This window comes from Bos javanicus, chromosome 15, assembly GCF_032452875.1.
Source record: "Bos javanicus breed banteng chromosome 15, ARS-OSU_banteng_1.0, whole genome shotgun sequence".
Classification (NCBI taxonomy): domain Eukaryota; kingdom Metazoa; phylum Chordata; class Mammalia; order Artiodactyla; family Bovidae; genus Bos; species Bos javanicus.
Genome location: NC_083882.1, coordinates 63,868,315 through 63,892,533, shown reverse-complemented (window position 1 = coordinate 63,892,533; position 24,219 = coordinate 63,868,315). Strand labels below are relative to the sequence as shown.

The window sequence follows — 24,219 nt, the reverse complement described above, 5'->3', positions numbered from 1 at the left end:
TTTCAAGGTACAAACCACACTCCTATTAACTTGTAATTACAGACATCCTAACTGTTTAATACTTTATTTTATAAACGCTGCAATGTCCCATCATTTAAATTCCCAGGATGTTCTATAAAGTATTGTGCACAATAATTATAAATCAACTCACCTGAGAGAGGTCAATACTTAACAGCAATACACCACCTAATACTCAGTTTCACAAAAGGTTATACAAAAAATGTTTTATTAAGTACAGTTTCATACTTAGAGGAACATCTAATATTACAATATGATTGAATCTTTAGGATACATAATTTATTCTTAAAATGCACAAGTTATATACAGATACTGGAAACTCAGTCCCCAAAATACTCAATAAACACGTCTGGGTGACACTTATAGAATTGACCTAACAATTTTTTCCTCTCTTTGGTGGAAAGTTTTGAATCCTCATCAATATTTTTTAGTAAATTCAATAGCTCATCCTTGGTTGTCTTCCTTGTATGGTCAGAATAATCACTTCGATCAATTCTCTGGCAATAAATATATCCTTAAAGTTTAAAAGTAAAAAGTTCAGTTAATGGATCTAGTCCTCAGATTTAACAAGAAAAAAACCACTTGTATATATATATATATTTTTTTCTTCCCCCACTTTATAAAATGCATGTAAAGGTGCTAAGCACTGCTGACTTTCTAACCCTGTCAGGTTGCTTTTCTGACATAAAAAGGCTCTCTGCTAAGTCTGAATAGCTCTGAAAAGATGAGTTAGAGTCTAGCTGAAGCTAAAATGCAACTACTTATCCTCGTGAGACATGGAAGGAGTATTTCTCAGATTACCTGCGTCTCTGTTTGGATCTCTTCCTTTCTGAATGTCCATGAGCTTAATACTGACAATTTTATGTAGAGTTCCAGGAATCTTACAAAAAAAAAAAAAGAAGGCACATGGAACATTATGCATTTTAATTTAGTGATCTATTACATAAGTTCAACTTTACTTTCAGAGTTTTACCTTAAAAACGTCTTTTTGATGATCCATTAAAAAGAGCACCAGAAGATCAGTTTTGCCTTTGGATAAATTTTTATTGTGAACAATAGCTTTTGAGAACATCCTTTTCACAACCATTCGGTTGTCACTCTGTAAAAGAATATATACCCAATAGAATTTATTTTTAAGAATAAATGTAATATAAAAAGCAATGTTAAATATTAATAGCTACTATCCATTTCCACATACTTGATGCTGATAATGGAATAATATGTCCTGTAAGTATCACAGATACTGAATACAATTAACATTTAGACAAAAGACTTACTTCTTGCTGTAATTTAAATTCAGAAGGATGTGCTGCAACAGCCATGAAATACAGCAGTCTTCTAAATTCTTCTCTATTTTGGGAATCCAAAAGCTTTAGAAAGAGCTGAGTAGCTTCTAATGCTATTTCAGTCTTCCCGTTCACTTTTGCCAAAAGGAAAAAAAATGCTTTAATTTTGACCAGACACAACTATATCAAAGGGAACAAAAGTCAAGCTAAAACTTAAGCTAATCAGTAAACTTATCCAAAATTATGTTCAACAGCAAAACAAAGAGACTAGGAATTAAAATGAATGACCAATACCATCAAGAAAGCCTATACTAAAACTGGCAAGTCCTAAGTCCTTGTCATTCACAAATCTTAGGATATTAAATCTAATGTGACTTTGTAAATAAATTCTCAGCCCATGTTTTCCAATAATTCACGACATTTCAAGGGTACACTATGTATACAGTACTGATATAGCCAACTCTGAGAAAAATAGGATTCTTTGAAATCTGCAACTTGTTTTCAACAAACCACGTGGAACAGTCTGCCTCACTGGTACAGGGACAAAGCAGAGTGTCTGCCACTGTGAAGAGGATGAATGGAGAATGGTGACAGTGCTGGTAACACTTTCTGAAAAAGAGAACTGCTGCTCTATGCTTATTAAGTTTCCAGTGAATGAGAGCAGCATTCACCTATAGCGACCAGAAGTCCCTGCATGACTTCAGAGCTCAGTAAAGCTGCTTTCCAAATGAACCATGGAAGTTTTGGGAAAAACATACTTTCCATGGATTAGTCTAGATCCATTCCCAGCTTGAAGTAATATCATTTTGGTTAATTTTGGGACAAGAAACTTTGTCCTGTTCCCTCCAAAGAGAAATTTTAGTATTCAGTAACATCTTACTTACCTAGGAGTTCTGCAATTCCATTATGAACATCAGATAAGTGATTTAACAGAGGTTCCCTACTACTGTAATATTTGCTAATGGCATCAAACAGAAGTTCTTTCACTAAGTCTATTCTATCTGGTTGCTCAGGAAAGTTTCTGCTTATGTCTACCACCATCTGGTCTGGAAGGTATTCCAAGCAATCAATTGCTGAAGAGAGCCACTCATCTTCCCTATGAGAGAAAAGAATTATTTTAAAAAGCAAAGGATAACCAATAAACCCATACCTGATTTACTAGCTGTTTCAAGTTTCCCACTAAGATGAATCTCTATACACCTTTGGGGCTGCTATTTGCTGTTTAGTCCCTAAGTCATGTTTGATTGTTTGTGACCCCATGGACTGTAGCCCGCCAGGGTTGCATGGGATTTTCCAGGCAAGAATACTGGAATGGGTTGCCATTTCCTGCTCCAGGAGATCTTCCTGACCTGGGGATCAAACCCATGTCTCCTGCTTGGCAGGTGGATTCTTTACCACTGAGCCACCTGGGAAGCCAAAGATATGTATAATTCTTTATAGCTTGTATAATGGATATGTATAATTCTATAGCTAGGTCATGTATCACAGATAAAAAATTGATTTTAATATGTCTTCACTCTTTTTTAAAGCAAAAACAGAAGCTATCCACTATAATACAGGCCTGAAAAGGACATCAGAATCCAAATTCCACTCCTTAAATTTACTATTGAGGTCCAGAAACTCTTAAGTTACTGGCTCAGGGTCCCAGGAAGGACTAGATCCCAGATCTGATTCCTAAACCAGCATTTTTCTCATATACTGTGGTTTACTTCAAAGCTCTGGGTATGATCTATCATCTCTGACTCTGGCTAGAAGAGAATAGAGGAAGACAAGTTAGGGTTTCAAAATAATTAAATATTAATTAGCCATTTCTAATAAAATCCCAGTTGGGTAACTTAAGAAAATTGCTACATTTTAAGAAATAGAATGACTAACTTTTAACATTCAATTTGTTAATACAGGCATCAGCAGTACATGAACCAAGAACTTTTGGATATACAAGCTGGGTTTAGAAAAGGCAGAGGAACCAAAGATCAAATTGCCAGCATTCAATGGATCCTGGAGAAAGCTAGAGAATTGCAGAAAAACATCTGCTTCATTGACTACGCTAAAGCCTTTTACCGTGTGGATCACAAGAAACTGTGGGAAATTCTTAAAGAGATGGGAGTACCAGACCACTTTACCGGTCTCCTGGGAAAACTGCATGTGCATCAAGAAGCAACAGAACTGGACATGGAACAACTGACTAGTTCAAAATTGGGAAAGGAGTATGACAAGGCAGTGTATTGTCACCCTACTTATTTAACTTACATGCAGAGTACATCATGAAAAATGCTGGCCTAGATGAATCACAAGCTGGAATCAAGACTGCTGGGAGAAATATCAGCAACCTCAGATAGGCAGATGCTAGCACTCTAATGGTAGAAAGGGAAGAGGAACTAAAGAGCCTCTTAATGAAGGTGAAAGAGGAGAGTGAAAAAGCTGGCTTGAAACTCAACGTTTAAAAAACTAAGATCATGGCATCCAGTCCCATCACTTTGTGGAAAACAGATGGGGGAAAAATTGAAACAGTGACAGATTTTATTTTCTTGGGCTCCAAAACCACTGCAGACAGTGACTACAGCCATGAAATTAAAAGACGCTTGCTTCTTGGAAGAAAAGCTATGACAAATCTAGACAGTGTATTAAAAAGCAGAGACAGCACTTTGCCAATAAAAGGTCCATATAGTCAAAGCTATGGTTTTTCCAGTAGTCATGTATGGATGTGAGAACTCGACCATAAAGAAGGCTGAGCACCAAATTGATGCTTTCGAACTGTGGTGCTGGAGAAGACTCTTAGAAGTCCCTTGGACTGCAAGGAGATCCAACCAGTCAATCCTAAAGGAAATCAACCTTGAATATTCATTGCAAGGACTGATGCTGAAGCTCCAATATTTTGGCCACCTAATGTGAAGAGCTGACTCACTGGAAAGACCCTGAAGCTGGGAGAGATGGAAGGCTAAAGGAGAATGGGGCAGCAGAGGATGAGATGGTTGGATGGCATCACCGACTCAATGGACATGAATCTGAGCAAACTCCAGGAGACAGTGAAGGACAGGGGAGCCTGGCATGCTGCAGTCCACGGGGTCGCAAAGAGTCAGACACAACTTATCAACTGAACAACAACAAATAGTTTAAAAAAAAAATCATATCTTCCACTGCTGTGGACTCAGGACAACTAATTCTGCCACCACCCAGGTCAGGTCACCTCCTGTGGTCATCAGCTTCATCTTAAGATGTAGACAGATGATCTTTTAAGGTCAATTTCTGATTCTGTACTTAAAATTTAAGGTCATTATAAAATGCCTTCACCTATTAATTTAAATTGTATAAATGTAATTTAAATTCTTATGTTGGGATTATTTTTTTCACGTAAGGTTTTAAGCTACCTTTTGACATTCAACTATATTAATAGTTCATTAGAATGTAGAACTGGTGAAGTACTAGAAATGTAAGACCAGACAGCTCTAAGAGACTAGACAGACCTATATTTTAACAAAGAAGGTGGAGCATAATCATTTTCTTCACTTGATATGCAAGTAAGATATATGTTGAAAAAAAATGAATATGATAAATAATGACATTTAAATCTCATTAATTTTGACCAAGGTAATTTTGTTCTTCATTTTTCCCAACAATGATAATATCAACTGACAAAGCATATCTGATTGTATGGACAGAAGAATTCAAAAGATTATCTTAAAACTAATTATCTTCCTACAAATACACTCAAATTATTACAGGTTTTTCCACATACTGAGAATCACTGTAAGCCTTGAGAATCCCTCGATCCAGATAGTTCCTGTTGTTGACCAAGTCAAGCTGCCTCTTAGGCTGACTAACTTTAGGTATCATCTCTTGCCGTTTGAGGAGGGAGTCAAGGAGAGGAAGGTCTATAAGCTGGAGCAGTCGCCCTATTGTTTCTTCTTGCCACACTTCATTAATAACTGCACAGGGAAAATGACAAGGGGAAAGTTAACAGCAGTTACTACAGGCTCACCACAGTATCTGCCTAGGCAGGTCTAAGCTAATAAATTTGTGGAAAAAGAAAACAAAAGAGAAAGTCAGTTTTATGAAGTGGTTTCTTATAACAAAGGAACAACAATTCAAGATTTGTTGTAAAGTGTAGGAGAACAGACTTTGGACAACAGGAATTCTTTTCATTCTTGTACTGTAAAAAGCAATATGGCTTGATAAGAGATCAAGTCATATAACATGTTAATAAGGACCGAGGAAGAAAGAATGAGTCATTCAGTCTGAAAACTCGTCTGAAACTATTGGCTGCAGATTATTCCACTCAGGGTTTCCACAAGTGGGATGGGGGAGGGAAGGTGGAAATCCGTCCTTAAAACCACATTCCACGGCCATAGACAAAGAAGAACATAAGAATCCTGTTAATGTTTTAATATAATTTTCCAATTTTTTACTGACTCTAATAAAATCTTAGAGAAAGCTAGAGAACAGATTTTAAATAAATTTTTTAAAAAATCTGCATGCAAATCATTTCAGATTTGAACCTCTGCCAGCTGATAGGACAAAAGTCAGTGTTCAGAATTGCAACACTGATCTATTTGTTAAAGATAATAGACCTCTGTTAAAACTTAATATAAACAGCTTTAATACACAGTGTGCTCTTTCTCTGTGCTCTGAATATCTAAATTCTGATAAAGGTTAAGACTGAAAAAATTTAAATAACTTTATTTGAAGTTAGTCTTCTATTCCTTCCTGTATCATCTTGAGCTTACCTTGTGGAGACAAGGTTGCAGAGATATTTACACGAGGAGAGTCGGCAGGCTTTAAACTCAGGTTTTCCCACAGAGCCTCTAAACTTGTGGATCTGATGTCAGAGGACTTAAATAATGTATCTGCATATCTACAACAAATTTATTTCATAAATTTTTATTAGTAAGCCCACAGAAATATTTTTGCATTTGAGAGCTAAGAGTCTCTAGACAGTTTATGTATTCCACAGCAAAAGCATAACAAATTCAAATTCTAAGAGGAGGATAAAATATAAGACATGCCACCTTCTTTCTCAAGCCTGAATATATACTCTAAATAAATTCTCCTTTGAGCACTTAAAGTGATTCAATGACTAAAATTGTGTCTCCAATTTTAAAACACAATCAGACATAGTCAAACTTAATTATGCTTATCATTTTTATTAGTGATCTCTATTTCCAGGGCATTCTCTGGTAGACAGTGCTCATCAAATACGGATCTACAATCCCCTACTCACAATTCTGAAACCCAAAAAGCTTTGAAAAATTCAAAGTTGTCTATTCAGAATTCATACAGTGACAAAACCTGTTTTGAGATTTTCATAGCCTTTATATCTATCCCAGTTAATATGAACGTTTTCACTGCAGAAATATTAATGTGTTTGATTACCAGATGCTGTCCCAGATCCCTCTAGGAGTGTTATCTGCGTGCATGCTCAGCTGTGTCTGAGCAACCCCATGGACTATAGTCTGCCAGGCTTTTCTGTCTATGGAATTCTCCAGGCAAGAAAACTGTAGTGGGTTGCCACTTCCTACTCCAGGGGATCTTCCTGGCCCAGATATCAAACCTATGTCTCCTGTGTCTAGGAGTGTTATCTAGTAAATGATGTATGTATATTATTAGCTTTCTAAAATCTCCAAAGTTCCAAATTTCGATAAGCATCTGTTCCAAAGGTTTCAGATAAAGCACAGGGATCTCCATTTGGAAAGTACTGACCATGCCCTACCTGTCCCACTTCCTTCATATACAGAGAAGTACGTTTTATCATGTTTTACATATAGAATTAAAAAACACTTCAAAGTCAATACACTATACGTCTGACTTTGGCTCAGATCTGAACTTTAAGAGCTTCAATTACACAGTCACCTCCTCACCATTAAGCTGAGGGGAATAAAAGGGAAAAGTTTTATTTCATGACAAATAACTACGTTAACTATGCACTTATGACCTATATCCATTTCAGTCACTGGGTTCTACAATGTTGTCTCCCTTTAAATGGTTCCTCCTCCTCCACCACTGCTGCCTACTTCCTCCTCATCTGTAGATCACAGTATTGCAACAGATTCCTACCTAGCTCTCCCCATTAGGCTGTCCATATAGCTGCCAGGATGACCTTTCTGAAGGTCAATCTCATCATACTTTGAGCCTTTCTATGGCCTCCCTGACATCTGTGTGATCACATGCAAACTCCCTAACATGTCCTATAAATTTTCTGCATTCTGGCTCCTTTCATATTTCACATCTGCTATCTCCTGGATTCTAGTGACAACCCACCTGTTTGTCTTCCATACCACTTTGTGTATAAACTCTCTAATATTCTTTATACTATAATTGTAACTTGAAGCAGGAAAATCAAAATTTGTTGATGACTTCCAATAAGAATTCTAGGAGATATCAAATAAAAGTTCACTCTATCAAATTTACCCACAGACCCAGATTTTAGCCTAATTTACTATTTCAAAAGTAAAAGATAGTCAGCATCTCACTAAAAAGTAGACAAAATCCTGTAAACATCCCCTCTGCCAATATCCTGAGACTGATCATGCTAACAAGGTGCCTCTTCCTGCCAATATTAAATGAAAATCTAACATATACTCACCTGGAAGGTGAACATACTTTGTTTTCTTTCCCTAACTGACTGTCTTGGTTAGGTGTCGTTGTGAATCTATAAAGGCTGCAGCTACTATCTTCAAATGTGGGTTTTTTGTCTTTTCCGAAGACTTTGGTTGGAACTGCTTCAAATACTTTGTAGTCCATAAGTGCCTGACAAACTCTTACCACTTTGGCCCGAGGAATATCTACATCACCAAAATATTTATTCTGCATTAGGTGAGAAAAAATGACATCCACAGCTTCTGAACCAACAAAGCAGTCATTGTGTCTTTTTAAATGGTGCCTTCGTTTTTTCACCTCCACCTGTGTTTGAAGAGTGTTTATAATGCTGCTCCAAACATATGTGGCTCCAAATGGCTTCTGGGCTACACTGAAACCTGAAATGGGAAAAATCACAGACTCACCTGGCTCATTTGTAATAAGGTCTAAGCAAGCCTTAAGTAAAAAGTAGCAATCTCCAAAGCTATTAATAAGGAACAATTATGAGGGCAGCTTGTTATTGAAATACGAAATTATTAGTAGCAATTAATTAAAAAGTTACTGCCTACTATACGCTAAACACTGTTCTATGTGTTAGGATAAAAGAATGGGCAAAATAAAGTCCCTGTTCTTAAGGACTTAAACACACTTTGTGGGAAGATATCCACAACACATGTATGTTAGATCAGTGCCAAGAAGGTAAGTAAAGCCAGGTAAGAGAGAGAATGCTATTTTAGATGGGAGGTCAGGAAAGACCTCTCTGACAAGGTGATCCCTTGGCAGAAGCCTGAGTAAAATCAGGGGGCAAGCTGTGCAGTTATCTGAGGGGAAAGCCAAGAAAACAGAAAGAGCAAAGGCCTTGAGGAGGAGGGAGGTGCTCTGCTGAGAACAGGAGAGAGGCCACCACAACCTACTCAGGTGACCAAGGAAAAGAACAGAAGTGAGATCAGAGAAGAGTGAAAACGGGAGTGAGCGGTGCAGATCAAATAAGACCTTGTGGCAGTTACCAATTAAGGAACTCTATTAAATGCCTTACACAAATGATCTAATCTTAGCAACTCTATGAAGCAGACACTGCCATATTTGTGAAATGGAAAACAGATATACAGAGGTTAAGTATAACTTCTGAACATTATATTGTAATGGTGGTGCTGGGATTTAGTTCATGGTCTATATGATTTCAAAGCATTTACTAGTCAGATAGATAACTAGACAGACAGATGTATAGTTATAGATATACATTCACACATAATGCTTGTTGGAATAAACTAATTTTTAAAAGCTTCTTATTATGCATGCTCATGAATTAAGTGCTTTGTAAACTAACAGTTTGGTTCCTGCTCAACAGGAGCTTAGAGACTATTGCAAAGATAGGAGAAGCACAGAAATAAAGTAAGGATTTAGCCAAATAGAAAAGAAAGAAAACATGCTTTCAAATATTTATATGTTTCCTCACTTTAATAAATTGATATTTGACATAGCTACGAAGAAGAAAAGGAGAAATAATGAAAAGAAAATGGACCTTAAGTTTTAGCAAGCTAATGGAATTAATCTAGCTAATCATCAGCTTGCTGCCTATCTGGCTTGCTCTTTCTTTTTATGGAAACACAGTATACCTTTTTTTTTTTTTTTAATTTTATTTTTAAACTTTACATAATTGTATTAGTTTTGCCCAATATCAAAATGAATCCACCACAGGTATACATGTGTTCCCCATCTTGAACCCTCCTCCCTCCCTCCCCATACCATCCGTCTGGGTCATCCCAGTGCACTAGCCCCAAGCATCCAGTATCGTGCATCGAACCTGGACTGAAATTGAAAACTGATTACTTCCCTTGTGTGAGCATCCTAAGTTGCCTCAATCATGTCTGACTCTTTGCAACACCATGGACCATAGCCCACCAGGCTCTCTGTCCATGGGATTCTCCAGGCAAGAATACTGGAGCGGGCTGCCATGCCCTCCTCTGCAGGGAATTCTCCCAACCCAGGGATCGAACTCAGGTCTCCTGCATCACAGGTAGACTCTCAACCATCTGGGCTACCAGGGAGACTTATTTCCCTTAAAGTAGTCTAGAAAAGAAAAGCAATATGCAACAGCACAACAGAAAGGAAGAAGGGGAATTATCATTAAAGAAATTCCTACTTGAAACAACCTTCCTTTTTTAGATAGAATGTGTAAGATGAAAGCAAAGGTACGTTTCTGAGGCATATTAAAACTCCACCTGGGAATTCCCTTGGCATTCGAGGGGTTAGGACTCCACACATCCACTGTGGGGGGCCAGGTTTCAATCCCTGACTGGGGAACTAAAATCCCATAAACTTTGTGGTATGCCTGGGGAAAAAAACCTCAACTCAGTGCACGAGTCATAAATTTTAAGTGGGTCATTTGAAATTCATCTTTTGTGTTGAAATAAACATAAGGACTGCAGTGAGCCATAGCCAAAATTATCTACCATACCAATTATGGTAGATAATTTTGTATCTACCATAAATATTCCTTTTCCTATTTGGAACCAGTCTATTGTTCCATGTCCAGTTCTAACTGTTGCTTCCTGACCTGCATACAGATTTCTCAAGAGGCAGGTCAGGTGGTCTGGTATTCCCATCTCTATAAGAATTTTCCACAATTTATTGTGATCCACAAAGTCAAAGGCTTTAGCATAGTCAATAAAGCAGAAATAGCTATTTTTCTGGAACTCTCTTGCCTTTTCTATGATCCAGCAGATGTTGGCAATTTCTATGCCTTTTCTAAAACCAGCTTGAATATCTGGAAGTTCATGGTTCATGTACTGTTGAAGCCTGGCCTGGAGAATTTTGAGCATTACTTTACTAGTGTGTGAGATGAGTGCAACTGTGAGGTAGTTTGAGCATTCTTTGGCATTGCCTTTCTTTGGGACTGGAATGAAAACTGACCTTTTCCAGTCCTGAGGCCACTGCTGAGTTTTCCAAATATGCTGGCATATTCAGTGCAACACTTTCACAGCATCATGTTTTAGAATTTGAAATAGCTCGACTGGAATTCCAGCACCTCCACTAGCTTTGTTCATAGTGATGCTTTCTAAAGCCCACTTGACTTCACATTCCAGGATGTCTGGCTCTAGGTGAGTCATCACACCATCGTGATTATCTGGGTCATGAAGGTCTTTTTTGTACAGTTCTTCTGTGTATTCTTGGCATCTCTTCTAATATCTTCTGCTTCTGTTAGGTCCATACCATTTCTGTCCTTTATTGAGCCCATCTTTGCATGAAATGTTTCCTTGGTATCTCTAATTTTCTTGAAGAGATCTTTAGTCTTTCCCATTCTGTTGTTTTCCTCTATTTCTTCGCATTGATAGCTGAGGAAGGCTTTCTTATCTCTCCTTGCTATTCTTTGGAACTCTGCATTCAAATGGCTATATCTTTCCTTTTCTCCTTTGCTTTTTGCTTCTCTTCTTTTCACAGCTATTTGTAAGGCCTCCCCAGACAGCCATTTTGCTTTTTTGCATTTCTTTTCCATGGGGATGGTCTTGCTTCCTGTCTCCTGTACAATGTCATGAACCTCCACCCATAGTTCATCAAGCACTCTTATCAGATCTAGTCCCTTAAATCTATATCTCACTTCCACTGTATAATCCTAAGGGATTTGATTTAGGTCATACCTGAATGGTCTAGTGGTTTTCCCTACTTTCCTCAATTTAAGTCTGAATTTGACAATAAGGAGCTCATGATCTGAGCCACAGTCAGCTCCTGGTCTTGTTTTTGCCAACTGTATAGAGCTTCTCCATCTTTGGCTGCAAAGAATATAGTCAATCTGATTTTGGTGTTGACCATCTGGTGATGTACCTGTGTAGAGTCTTCTCTTGTGTTGTTGGAAGAGGGTGTTTGCTATGACCAGTGGGTTCTCTTGGCAAAACTCTATTAGCTTTTGACCTGCTTCATTCTGTACTCCAACAGCCAAAGTTGCCTGTTATTCCAGGTGTTTCTTGACTTCCTATTTTTGCATTCCAATCCCCTATAATGAAAAGGACATCTTTTTTGGGTGTTAGTTCTAGAAGGTCTTGTAGGTCTTCATAGAACCGTTCAACTTCAGCTTCTTCAGGATTACTGGTCGGGGCATAGACTTGGATTCCATGATATTGAATGATTTGCCTTGGAAATGAACAGAGATCATTCTGTTGTTTTTGAGACTGTATCCAAGTACTGCATTTTGGACTCCTCTGTTGACTAGGATGGCTACTCCATTTCTTCTACGGGATTCTTGCCCACAGTAATAGATACAATTGTCAACTGAGTTAAATTCACCCATTCTAGTCCATTTTAGTTCGCTAATTCCTAAAATGTCAACGTTCACTCTTGCCATCTCCTGTTTGATCACTTCCAATTTGCTTTGATTCATGGACCTAACATTCCAGGTTCCTGTGCAATATTGCCCTTTACAGCATCAGACCTTGCTTCCATCAGCAGTCACATACACAATTGGGTGCTGTTTTTCCTTTGGCTCCGTCTCTTCATTCTTTCTGGAGTTATTTCTTCACTGATCTCCAGTAGCATACTGGGCACCTACTGACCTGGAGAGTTCATCTTTCAGTGTCCTATCTTTTTGCCTTTTCATACTATTCATGTTTCATACTATTTCATCAAAGAGCCTCTTGATGAAAGTGAAATAAGAGAGTGAAAAAGTTGGCTTAAAGCTCAACATTCAGAAAACAAAGATCATGGCATCCGGTTCCACTCAGTTCAGTTCAGTCACTCAGTCGTGTCCGACTCTTTGCGACCCCATGAATCGCAGCACGCCAGGCCTCCCTGTCCATCACCAGCTCCCGGAGTTCACTCAGACTCACGTCCATTGAGTCAGTGATGCGATCCAGCCATCTCATCCTCTGTCGTCCCCTTCTCCTCCTGCTCCCAATCCCTCCCAGCATCAGAGTCTTTTCCAATGAGTCAACTCTTCGCATGAGGTGGCCAAAGTACTGGAGTTTCAGCTTTAGCATCATTCCTTCCAAAGAAATCCCAGGGCTGATCTCCTTCAGAATGGACTGTTTGGATCTGCTTGCAGTCCAAGGGACTCTCAAGAGTCTTCTCCAACACCACAGTTCAAAAGCATCAATTCTTCGGCACTCAGCCTTCTTCACAGTCCAACTCTCACATCTATACATGACCACAAGAAAAACCATAGCCTTGAATAGACGGACCTTTGTTGGCAAAGTATGTCTCTGCTTTTCAATATGCTATCTAGGTTGCACATAACTTTCCTTCCAAGGAGTAAGCATCTTTTAATTTCCATTACTTCATGGCAAATAGATGGAGAAACAGTGGAAACAGTGGCAGATTTTATTTTTTTGGGTTCCAAAATCACTGAAGAGGGTGACTGCAGCCATGAAATTAAAAGACACTTACTCCTTGGAAGGAAAGTCATGATCAACCTAGACAGCATATTAAAAAGCAGAGACGTTACTTTGCCAACAAAGGTCCATCTAGTCAAGGCTACGGTTTTTCCAGTAGTCATGTATGGATGTGAGAGTTGGACTATAAGGAAAGTTGAGCGCCGAAGGACTGATGCTTTTGAACACTGGTGTTGGATAAAACTCTTGAGAGTCCCTTGGACTGCAAGAAGATCCAACCAGTCTATCCTAAAGGAAATCAGTCCTGAATATTCATTGGAAAGACTGATGTTGAAGCTGAAACTCCAATACTTTGGCCACCTGATGCGAAAAGCTGACTCATTTGAGAAGACCCTGATGCTGGGAAAGACTGAAGGAGGGAGGAGAAGGGGACAACAGAGGATGAGACGGTTGGATGGCATCACCAACTCAATGAACATGAGTTTGAGTAAACTCCGGGAGTTGGTGATGGACAGGGAGGCACGTGTGCTTCAGTACATGGGGTTGCAAAGAGTCAGACATGACTGAGCAACTGCACTGACTGACCATAAAAATTACTAAGAGACACACACAAACACAAAAAACCCTTTATTATGTGTTTGTATTATTTCCAATATCAAAAATAGATGGGTAATTTTACTATGGGCTTCCCTGGTGGCTCAGCTGGTCAAGAATCCGCCTGCAATGCAGGAGACCCCGGTTCGATCCCTGGGTTGGGAAGATCCCCTGGAGAGGGAAAGGCTACCCAGTGTCCGACTGCAACATGGGGTTGCAAAGAGTCGGACACAACTGAGCACCTTTCAGTTTTTCACATTCAATTTTACTGTCTACCCATTATTATGATGCTAGTTTAAAATTATCAGCAAGAATCTTTTTAATTATCAAGACATTTAAAAATTCCAGATACTTCATAATGTATTACTAAACAAAGACGGAAGTAATTGATGGCAATTTACCAAATATGTGAGTAGTTTTAAAAGCTGAATTAGGGAGATTCGACTAGAGAAATCAAGTTGAAACTAAATTTACTACTGGAACTGCGGTTAGTTGGGCTTCCCAGGTGGTGCTAGTGAAGAACCTGCCTGCCAGTGTAGGAGACATAAGAGACGTGAGTTCAGTCCCTGGGTGGGGAAGATCCCCTGGAGGAGGGCATGGCAATCCACTCCAGCATTCTTGCTTAGAGAATCCCCATGGACAGAGGAGCCTGACAGGCTACAGCCTACAGGGTTGCAAAGAGTTGGCAATGACTGAAGTGACTTAACATGCACGCATGCACTACAGTTAGTCTCTATTGAGTAGAGCCAGAATCACACACTGGATGGAATCTCAAAATACGTCCTGGTCATTTCCCTGGTATCCAGAACTAGGAGTGGCTGTACTGTTTTCAGTCACTATGACTACATAAAAGGAGGAGTATCACTTAATATTCTTAACTTCCCTGGCGGCTCTGAGGGTAAAGCGTCTGCCTACAATGAGGGAGACCTGAGTTCAATTCCTGGGTTGGGAAGATCTCCTGGAGAAGGAAATGGCAACCCACTCCAGTATTCTTGCCTGGAAAATCCCAAGGACAGAGGAGCCTGGAAGGCTACAGTCCATGGGGTCACAAAGAGTCGGACACAACTGAGCAACTTCACTTTCACTTTTTCACTAATTCTTAACTTCCTAATAGACCAGAGACTATAGCTGAGATTTAAATGAACTTAAAATATTTGCTCGTTAGTCTTTTTTCAAATCTTCATTATATTAACACTAGCTAACATCTGAATGCAGAGTTCCAAAGAATAGCAAGGAGAAATAAGAAAGCCTTCCTCAGCGATCAATGCAAAGAAAAAGAGGAAAACAACAGAATGGGAAAGACTAGGGATCTCCTCAAGAAAATTAGAGATACCAAGGGACATTTCATGCAAAGATGGGCTCAATAAAGGACAGAAATGGTATGGACCTAACAGAAGCACAAGATATTAAGAAGAGGTGGCAAGAATACACAGAAGAACTGTACAAAAAAGAGCTTCACGACCCAGATAATCACGATGGTGTGATCACTCAGCTAGATCCAGACATCCTGGAACGTGAAGTCAAGTGGGCCTTAGAAAGCATCACTATGAACAAAGCTAGTGGAGGTGATGGAATTCCAGTCGAGCTATTTCAAATCCTGAAAGATGACGCTGTGAAAGTGCTGCACTCAATATGCCAGCAAATTTGGAAAGCTCAGCAGTGGCCACAGGACTGGAAAAGGTCAGTTTTCATTCCAATCCCAAAGAAAGGCAATGCCAAAGAATGCTCAAACGACCGCACAATTGCACTTATTTCACATGCTAGTAAAGTAATTCTCAAAATTCTCCAAGCCAGGCTTCAGCAGTACATGAACCGTGAACTTCCAGATGTTCAACCTGGTTTTAGAAAAGGCAGGGGAACCAGAGATCAAATTGCCAACATCTGCTGGATCATGGAAAAAGCAAGAGAGTTCCAGAAAAACATCGATTTCTGCTTTATTGACTATGCTAAAGCCTTTGACTGTGTGAATCACAATAAACTGGAAAATTCTGAAAGAGATGGGAATACCAGACCACCTGATCTGCCTCTTGAGAAACCTATATGCAGGTCAGGAAGCAATGATCAGAACTGGACATGGAACAACAGACTGGTTCCAAATAGGAAAAGGAGTACGTCAAGGCTGTATATTGTCACCCTGCTTATTTAACTTATATGCAGAGTACATCATGAGAAGCGCTGGGCTGGAAGAAGCACAAGCTGGAATCAAGATTGCCGGGAGAAATATCAATAACCTCAGATATGCAGATGACACCTCCCTTATGGTACAAAGTGAAGAGGAACTAAAAAGCCTCTTGATGAAAGTGAAAGAGGAGAGTGAAAAAGTTGGCTTAAAGCTCAACATTCAGAAAACGAAGATCATGGCATTTGGCCCCATCACCTCATGGGAAATAGATGGGGAAACAGTGGAAACAATGTCAGACTTTATTTTTGGGGGCTCCAAAATCACTGCAGATGGTGATTGCAGCCATGAAATTAAAAGACGCTTACTCCTTGGAAGGAAAGTTATGATCAGCCTAGATAGTATATTGAAAAGCAGAGATATTACTTTGCCAACAAAGGTCCATCTTGTCAAGGCTATGGTTTTTCCAGTGGTCGTGTATGGATGTGAGAGTTGGGCTGTGAAGAAAGCTGAGCGTCAAAGAATTGATGCTTTTGAACTGTGGTGTTGGAGAAGACTCTTGAGAGTCCCTTGGATCTCTTGCAAGGAGATCCAACCAGTCCATCCTAAAGGAGATCAGTCCTGGGTGTTCATTGGAAGGACTGATGCTAAAGCTGAAACTCCAATACTTTGGCTACCTCATGCCAAGAGTTGACTCATTGGAAAAGACTCTGATAATGGGAGGGATTGGGGGCAGAAGGAGAAGGGGATGACAGAGGATGAGATGGCTGGATGGCATCACCAACCCAATGGACATGAGTTTGAGTGAACTCTGGGAGTTGGTGATGGACAGGGAAGCCTGGCGTGCTGTGACTCATGGGGTCGCAAAGAGTCAGATACGACTGAGCGACTGAACTGAACTGAACTGAAAATCTGAGGACTTACAATATAACAAGCTCTGCCTTCTCTCATTTAATCCTAATAAACTTCTCTGAAATAGTTAAAAATAGTCCTATTTTTAAGAAATTGAGGCTCAGTGAATTAAACTTACCTTCAATTTTATGCTACTAAATATACATTAGGATTTCCTAGTATGTAAATATATTAAGTCACCAGATAGTTTTAGCATTAACCTTTCACTGAAGACTTGGATTAACTGAAAGAGTTTTAAGTGAGCCTAGGAGATGAAATAAACAACAAACAACTTTAAGATTTGTAAGTCCTTAACCAAGCTATTTAGAAACAGTAGTCATTAATCCTAAAAAAAAGATTGGTATCATAAATTCTATGATATACTATCCACAGTACACAGGAAAGGAAAATAAGCAAGGTTTAAACTTGCAGAGCTCAGACTGCCTATTAAGTACCAACTAAACAGACTTCTGGGCTAGTAATAATACTAAAGATGAAACATATATAACAACAGTTGAGCTATAAGGAAGCATACAAATCCTCAGGGATAAAGCTGACTCACGTATTAATTTGAGATCAATAAGACAACTGATGGGGGTGAGAGCCTCAATGACGTGAAAATAGCTAATCTTTACAGGGAAAACAGGATATACAGAATATATTTCCCCATATTAACTTGCTGTTTAAATATGGGAAATCAGGAAGTCTTGCAGGTTGGATAACACAGTATAAAAGATTAAAGAACAGGTTAGAGCAGGGTAGTAGGCACCTGTGAGCCATCCAATGTTTCCAGAGTCCTCCAGGCATAATACAATTCAATCCTTTCAGGTCCTTTCTGTTCTCACTGACCATTAATTTGCAACCATTGCATCCTGGGATATTTCCCCTCAAGCATCACCACCCACAGACCCAAACTAGCTCAAGTTCATACAGATACTTTAAAACATAATATACCCTGGACTTGATGAGTAAATGTGCCAAAACCCACACTAGGATAACCTGTTTTTTTAAATGCTGACTTCACCAGTTGAACACAAATCCCCCACATACTGGTTTGAAACTTCATATTTATCATCATCTAAGAGCTGAAATGAACATTGGGATCACTGACCATGGCCCAGTAAGAAGAATTACTGAGACCTCTAAACAGGATTCAAGAGACCGGAAGTATAAAATGAATGCTTTATGTAAGTCTAGCAATCAGAATTTAAGTTTCAGCTTTTCCTTAAACTTCACTTGCATATGAACTGGACACTTTTTTAAAATTCACACCATCTACAATGATGCTTCTTTGTTTACCATTTGGTTAAGCATGTTGTAAAGACATCATAACCTAATGATCAAAGTCTATAGAGACCAGCTGCAACAACTCTGAGTAAGAGATGTAACTTTTATAACATGGCTCCTTCATTTACTGATACAAGAGTTAAACACTATGTTCATGGCATGTTTCAAGTCTAAACTGATTTATAGGATTTTAGAGACTAAAACACATCACTTTCCATTTAGATATGGACACTTAACATCAAACAAAATATAAGAAGCGAAGCACGGGAACAAATTTGACCCGTCAGATAAAAAGCTCTGAGAAGCTATCAAGAGGCTCTGAAACTGTTTGAAACTAGGTCTAGAACATACTACACATGCTTGTGAGCACTACATAAGTCTAGGCTAGTTAACATTCAGTTTTCAAGCAGGTTCATCGTTATCTGCTTGAAAACAAGAGCTATTTTTCAAAGGCAAAGACCGATCCTTTTCGTGTATTTGAAATCTACCCAAAAAAGTTTATCAGCCACAAAAAGTTACACTTCTAATACTGAATTGATATGTATTTGTAATATCACTAATAATCATCTTTACTTATAAAAAATGCATGCTAAATAATCAAGTTATTATAGTAATAATTCCCTAAAAATCAAGTTATAAGGCAGACAGGTCAAGGAATTATATTTACACATATGTTACAAGCAGGTAATGAGTATCAGCCATGATCTATATAGTTAGTTTTAACTACGGCCCTGCTGTGAGAACCAATATAAGGGTGAAAACAATTCTATAATCATTTCAAATAGATTAATAGATCTCTTTAGAAGATCAACAGACATTATAAAACTGGATCCCAATACTGGATCCCAATGTAAGGTAAATATATACACAATGTTACTAAAACATGTTACTTCAAAATTAGTATGTAACGATTTTATTTTCATTTTTGAGCATTAAACTGCCCCCTCTCCCCCAACACACACACACAAGAATTCAGACAGCTTATGTTCAGCATATTTTGCACAAAACTTACACAGTGCACCAGCGCCTTGTTGTTGTTTAGTCACCGAGTCACGTCCAACGCTTTTGAGACCCCCTCCTCTGTCCATTGGATTTCTCAGGCAGGAATACTGGAGTGGGTTGCCATTTCCTTCTCCAGGGAATCTTCCTGACCCAGGGACGGAACCCACATCTTCTGAGCCACTAGGGAAGTCCATTCCTTTCAAATTTCCTTATAGTTCACAAAGGTTCAAATTATCCAGTACTTGTTAGTTGCAGATTATTGCCAACTATTAAAATATTTTAAAGAAGGGTTAACACCGTGGTTCCTAGTGGGCGATTTTTATCCCCTGTCCCGGACATTTGGCAATGTCTGGAGCCATTTTTGGCTGCTATATGCCAAGGAGGCGGAGGTGCTACTGATGTTTAGTGGGTAGAGGGGCCAGGGACACTGCTTAACATCACAGTGACAGGCCAGCCTCCACAACAAGGAAAATGTCAACAACGCTGAAGCTCAGAAACCCTCGGTTAAGTGAATACTGTTTAGACATGAAAAGTTGCATTAATGCAGCAGGCCTAATGCTGGGTTCTGTGAATACAGAAAGACAACAGCTTGGGTTTTAGAGACCCAGAGAACTGGGTTCTATTCTTGGCTCCATCATTACTAATAATGCAATAGCGGGCAAGCTGCCTAACTTTTCTGGGGCAAAACATAGCTAATTCTACTTAAGGAAATGGCAACCCACTCTAGTGTTCTTGCCTGGAGAATCCCAGGGACAGGGGAGCCTGGTGGGCTGCCGTCTATGGGGTCACACAGAGTCGGACACGACTGAAGTGACTTAGCAGCAGCAGCAGTTATTGTGAGGGTCATCTGAGACATATGTCAAGTGGCTAGCACATATGCAGCAATTAACAGATGTATAAAAATGAAACAGGAAACTGTCTCAATCTAGAAATGCCAAAGGAGACATGGATTCACAGTAATATATAATAACATCCTAGATAGGACCCTGGAACAGAAAAAGGATATTCAGCAAAAACTAAGAAAAGCTGAGTAAAAGTATGGATATCAACACCAGTCCACTAACTGTGACAAATGTACTATACTAATAAAACAGCATGTTAATAGTCAGTGTGCACGCTCAGTCCTGTCCCACTCTCCGCAACCCATGGACTGTATAGCCCATCAGGCTCCTCTGTCCATGGGATTCTCCAGGCAAGAATACCTGGAGTAGGTTGCCATTTCCTCCTCCAGGTGCTCTTCCTGACCCAGGGGCTGAACTTTCATCTTCCTGCATTGGCAGGTGGATTCTTTACCACTGCGCTACCAGGGAAGCCCTAATGTAACATGCCAATAATAAGGGAATCTGAGTGAAGGGTATATGCGAACTCTATGCACCAACTTCATGACTTTTTGTAAATCTAGATCTATTCTAAAAATTTGTAAATTTATTTAAAAAGTGAAAAAAAAGGAGGGTCTCTTTCTTCCTCTTCCTTTCTCTGAACTAAGGGAATGAACTAACCCACCTTCATTTACCCTTTACCCATTCCTACCACCTGGATGATGATGTCAAGCTCTGAACAGCAGTCAATCAAAGATCACCAGCAGATGAGAAGACAAATGTGACTCATACCAGAAGATTTAACTCTTCATCAGAAGATAAGTATATAAAATCCAAAATCACTTAGGATTGGGAGAATTGTATTTAAGAATTACTTTTTTTCAAAAGAGCTTTTAAAACATTACTCACAGAATTAAGACAAAGGAAAAGAACTACATTTATTGGACATTAACCAAAATCTCATGAAAATAGATAAATGTAGAGAGCTGGGCTTTGGGTGTTAAACTAGGCAGCTGCGACTGAGTAGGGAAAACTTCCTATACACCAATATCAATATTGCATCACTTTTTACTGTGTATTGGTTTTGGCTGGCCCAAACTTTGTCTTCCTCTGACACAGCATTAGAGATGTCACACAAGACTGACTGCCTCTGAAAAGAAGGCTGCAGGCAAACTATGTAAAATAAATAAAGAACAATTTTAAAATATGTTTAGAAGACTAGCAACGAAAGTAGGCACTGGCCCTTGCTTTAATTCATACAGATTAATGAGACAGCATATGGGAAGTACTTGAGCTCCCTGGAAAAGTGATATCAGGTGAATTCAAAGAATTAGGTTACAGTTAGAAAGGGATAACAGGGTACATACCACTTTTTTGCTCGTCTATATTAAAAGACAAATATCTTCAAAGGACTTACTAGAAGTTAGCATATAGACTTTACTTCTTCTACATAAATCAGGTCCCTGGTTGTTACAGCCCCTTTAAACTATGGAAGCATTATTAATAGGTAGAGAAACAGATCCAAAGCTGCTTGCCAGAGCACACAGAAAGAGAATGGCAAGGAACCAAGAACCAGAGGCTCCCATTACCGTGCTCACCAGGACTGTGACAAGGCTACTGAAGAGTGGAAGGGGGATTAACACAGGATAACAGGTAGGGTTCCAACTGCAGCAAGCGAAACAAATGAGAAAAGCCAGTGGGCCCTTCTCTGCCCACTGCACCTGGTGTGCAGAAGATAGTGGTTCTCTCCTTGGGTTCAAATTCGATAACCAACATTTCAACTCTTTCCTCTGAGAGTCATCTATTTAATTTTGAATACATATTCCCTTATCGTAAAAACCTGTTCACTAACAACCAAAGCTCAGAATTGGTATTTGGGCCGTTAGAGAAGACAAGGCTTTTAATCACGTAAAATTTGGGAATTTCACTCAGAAAGTAAGCCTAAAGATTTCTCAAGACTGTTTCCAGTATTGCTGATGTTATACTCCTAAATGATGAAGTATTCCCCTTCTCTTCACACTGTAAACACTGGAGAAATTCTGAATGTACCCATCAGATGCTTATTTGAATCCTTTCAATTGGAGAGTAAGATCGATATTAAGATAGTTCTTAGCAAACTACAAATGAGAAGTGGTTGTCTATCACAATTTACCATTAGCATTTTGAAAATTAAAAGAAGCATTTCTAATTCTAAGTAAAACACAAAAGTGGGGCCACTGACATGTACCCAGTTTTACCCACGTCGATCCACTGACCACTGTCACCTTGAGGGAGGACTCATAAGTTCAAATGATAGACTTAATAACAAGGGAACTTACGCTTATCCTATAAGCATCCTGCATAGCAGCTACAGAGAGGGGCGGGGGCGGAGTGTAACTTTTCTAAAAGGAAAACAAGAAAGCCAAGTGTTATCTGGACTCCTTAACTCTATCTACTAAGATGTAGGGTATACTAGAATCGGAATTTTAACATATCAGCAATTTTAACTGATCATCCGATTCCGTTCAATTGTTTGGACATTTAAAGAAACCAAGATGTAGCATACTAACATTCTAAGTAACCTGCCCTCTAAGACATGATTAAGCTGGCAAAAATCACTTGTCTCCCCTAATCTCAAGCAACCACTGAAAATCAAAAACTTCTGTTCATTTTAATACTCCTTATCCGGAAAGCGTAATTAATAAATGCTTTTTATGCCAAGTTCCTGGCGGTAGAAGTTAAACTTACATTAACAGAAACTTCTCAGCCCTCCCAGGAAGAGTCTGGGGAACAAAGCCGGCAAGAGAGGCTTTCGGCCCCTGGCTACACCGTGGAAGCACGGTGTGTGGCTCAGACAGTCACCAGTAACGATGTGGAGCCCGTTTGGAGACCTACTGAGAATGCCCGGCAGGCAGCTGGCGCACAGACTCGCGCGCGGCGAAGTTCAAGTCTGGGGAACTTAGGAGAAAGCTGGCTGCGAGGACAGCAGCCTCCGGCGCGGCAGCCCACCCGCGGGGGCGCGGGTCCAAGGAGCCACAGCAGTGCGGGGCCTCGCGGAGGCCGCTGCAGACCTGGCTGTAACGCGGCGGGGTCGCCGCCCGGGCGAGAATCGCAGCCTGCGTCCCCCACCCGCCCCGTGGCCCCCACCGTTTTCGGACCGGGTCCTCGGCACCTACCGGGAGGCCTCTGCACCGGACTCTGGAAAGCCGACAGGTTCAGCGCCGCCGCCTTCTCCCGCACCGTCGCCATGGCCGCAGCCGCCGGGACACGACCGCCTCAGACGACCGCACCGCGAAGTGGGCGCCCGCGTTGGAGCAGCCAGTTAACTGGCCCGGGGTGGGGCGGGGTTTCCGCCAGGCCCCGCCCCCGCCGCGCTCCGCTCGCCGCCGGTCACGTGCCGGCCGCGGCCCACGGTAACCTGCGGCCCGGCCAGCGAGGGAAAGGTGGGGCCCCGCCCCCGCCCTGGAGGTAGCCAGATGGGAAGCGTTTTGGTGTGCTGAGCCCTGCGAGTCCGCGCCGGCCGCATGCAACCAGCATCTCGCCGCCGTCTGCACAGCCCACGCGCAGACTGGCGTACGCGCCCAGGCTCAAGCCAGCTTCGGTGAAAGGCGCATCCACCGTGGATTAGCTCTGTTGCTTAACTGTCTTGGGCTTCAGTGCCCTCACCTGTGATGCGGGGGCAATGTCAGTACCCGCTTCACGGAATATTTTTATGAAGATTACACGAGCTAATTCATGTATTTTAGTTGCTGGGTCTGGAACATAAGTGCTTGAAATTCTGTCATGATGATAAATGCCTCGAATTTTTCACGCATCCCTTCCTGTAAAGAACAAATCTTTATCTGGCCTGGGAGAGCAACGTCTAGAGTTCACAGTCCGGAGGGCAGCTGGCTTGCCTTGGGGCTGGCTGCCAAAGAAATCGGTGCCGCCTCCAAAATAACTCTGGGTCAAGTGGGTTAGGGACAGAGCTAGGAAAGAAGGGAATGGGGGGCTGTTAAGGGGAAGTTGAGAACAGGAAATCCAGGGACCCAGTGCTGGGGTACCTCAGGTGAGTGGTCTGAGACCAATAATTTAGTTGCCAAATTCTTGCGCCCCCATTTTACTCCCGAAATTTGGGGATTTAGCAATCATTTTAAACCTTTGGCACACATAAATATCTTTTCAGAAGGAGGGTGCCCGTGTGAACAGATTATTAAATCAGAATAGTTTTTATATGGGAGTTAGCTTATTGGAAAAGGCTCCGACACGTGGTTCCTTCAAAATGCTTAGAAGAATACATACATATGGTTATATCAAAAAACACTTGCCGAGAAACTGCGACCCTGGGCACC

At 40.4% G+C, this 24,219-nt stretch overlaps 1 protein-coding gene across 2 annotated transcripts; it reads right to left on the bottom strand.

Moving 5' to 3' along the window:
- Window positions 1-209: 209 nt before the first annotated feature.
- DEPDC7 (DEP domain containing 7) lies at window positions 210-23,212 on the bottom strand. Of its 2 annotated transcripts, none has more exons than XM_061381063.1 (9): window positions 23,065-23,212; window positions 7,885-8,275; window positions 6,029-6,156; window positions 5,041-5,230; window positions 2,189-2,400; window positions 1,296-1,438; window positions 992-1,117; window positions 820-898; window positions 210-532 (listed from the first exon to the last, which is right to left on the bottom strand). In XM_061381063.1, the coding sequence occupies exons 1-9, from the start codon at window positions 23,135-23,137 to the stop codon at window positions 339-341; spliced, it is 1,536 nt and encodes a 511-aa protein (XP_061237047.1). In that variant the 5' UTR covers window positions 23,138-23,212; the 3' UTR covers window positions 210-338. The 2 variants fall into 2 exon arrangements, with proteins under 2 accessions (XP_061237047.1, XP_061237048.1); XM_061381064.1 differs by lacking the exon at window positions 23,065-23,212 and adding an exon at window positions 22,637-23,036.
- Between the last annotated feature and the right edge of the window lie 1,007 nt (window positions 23,213-24,219).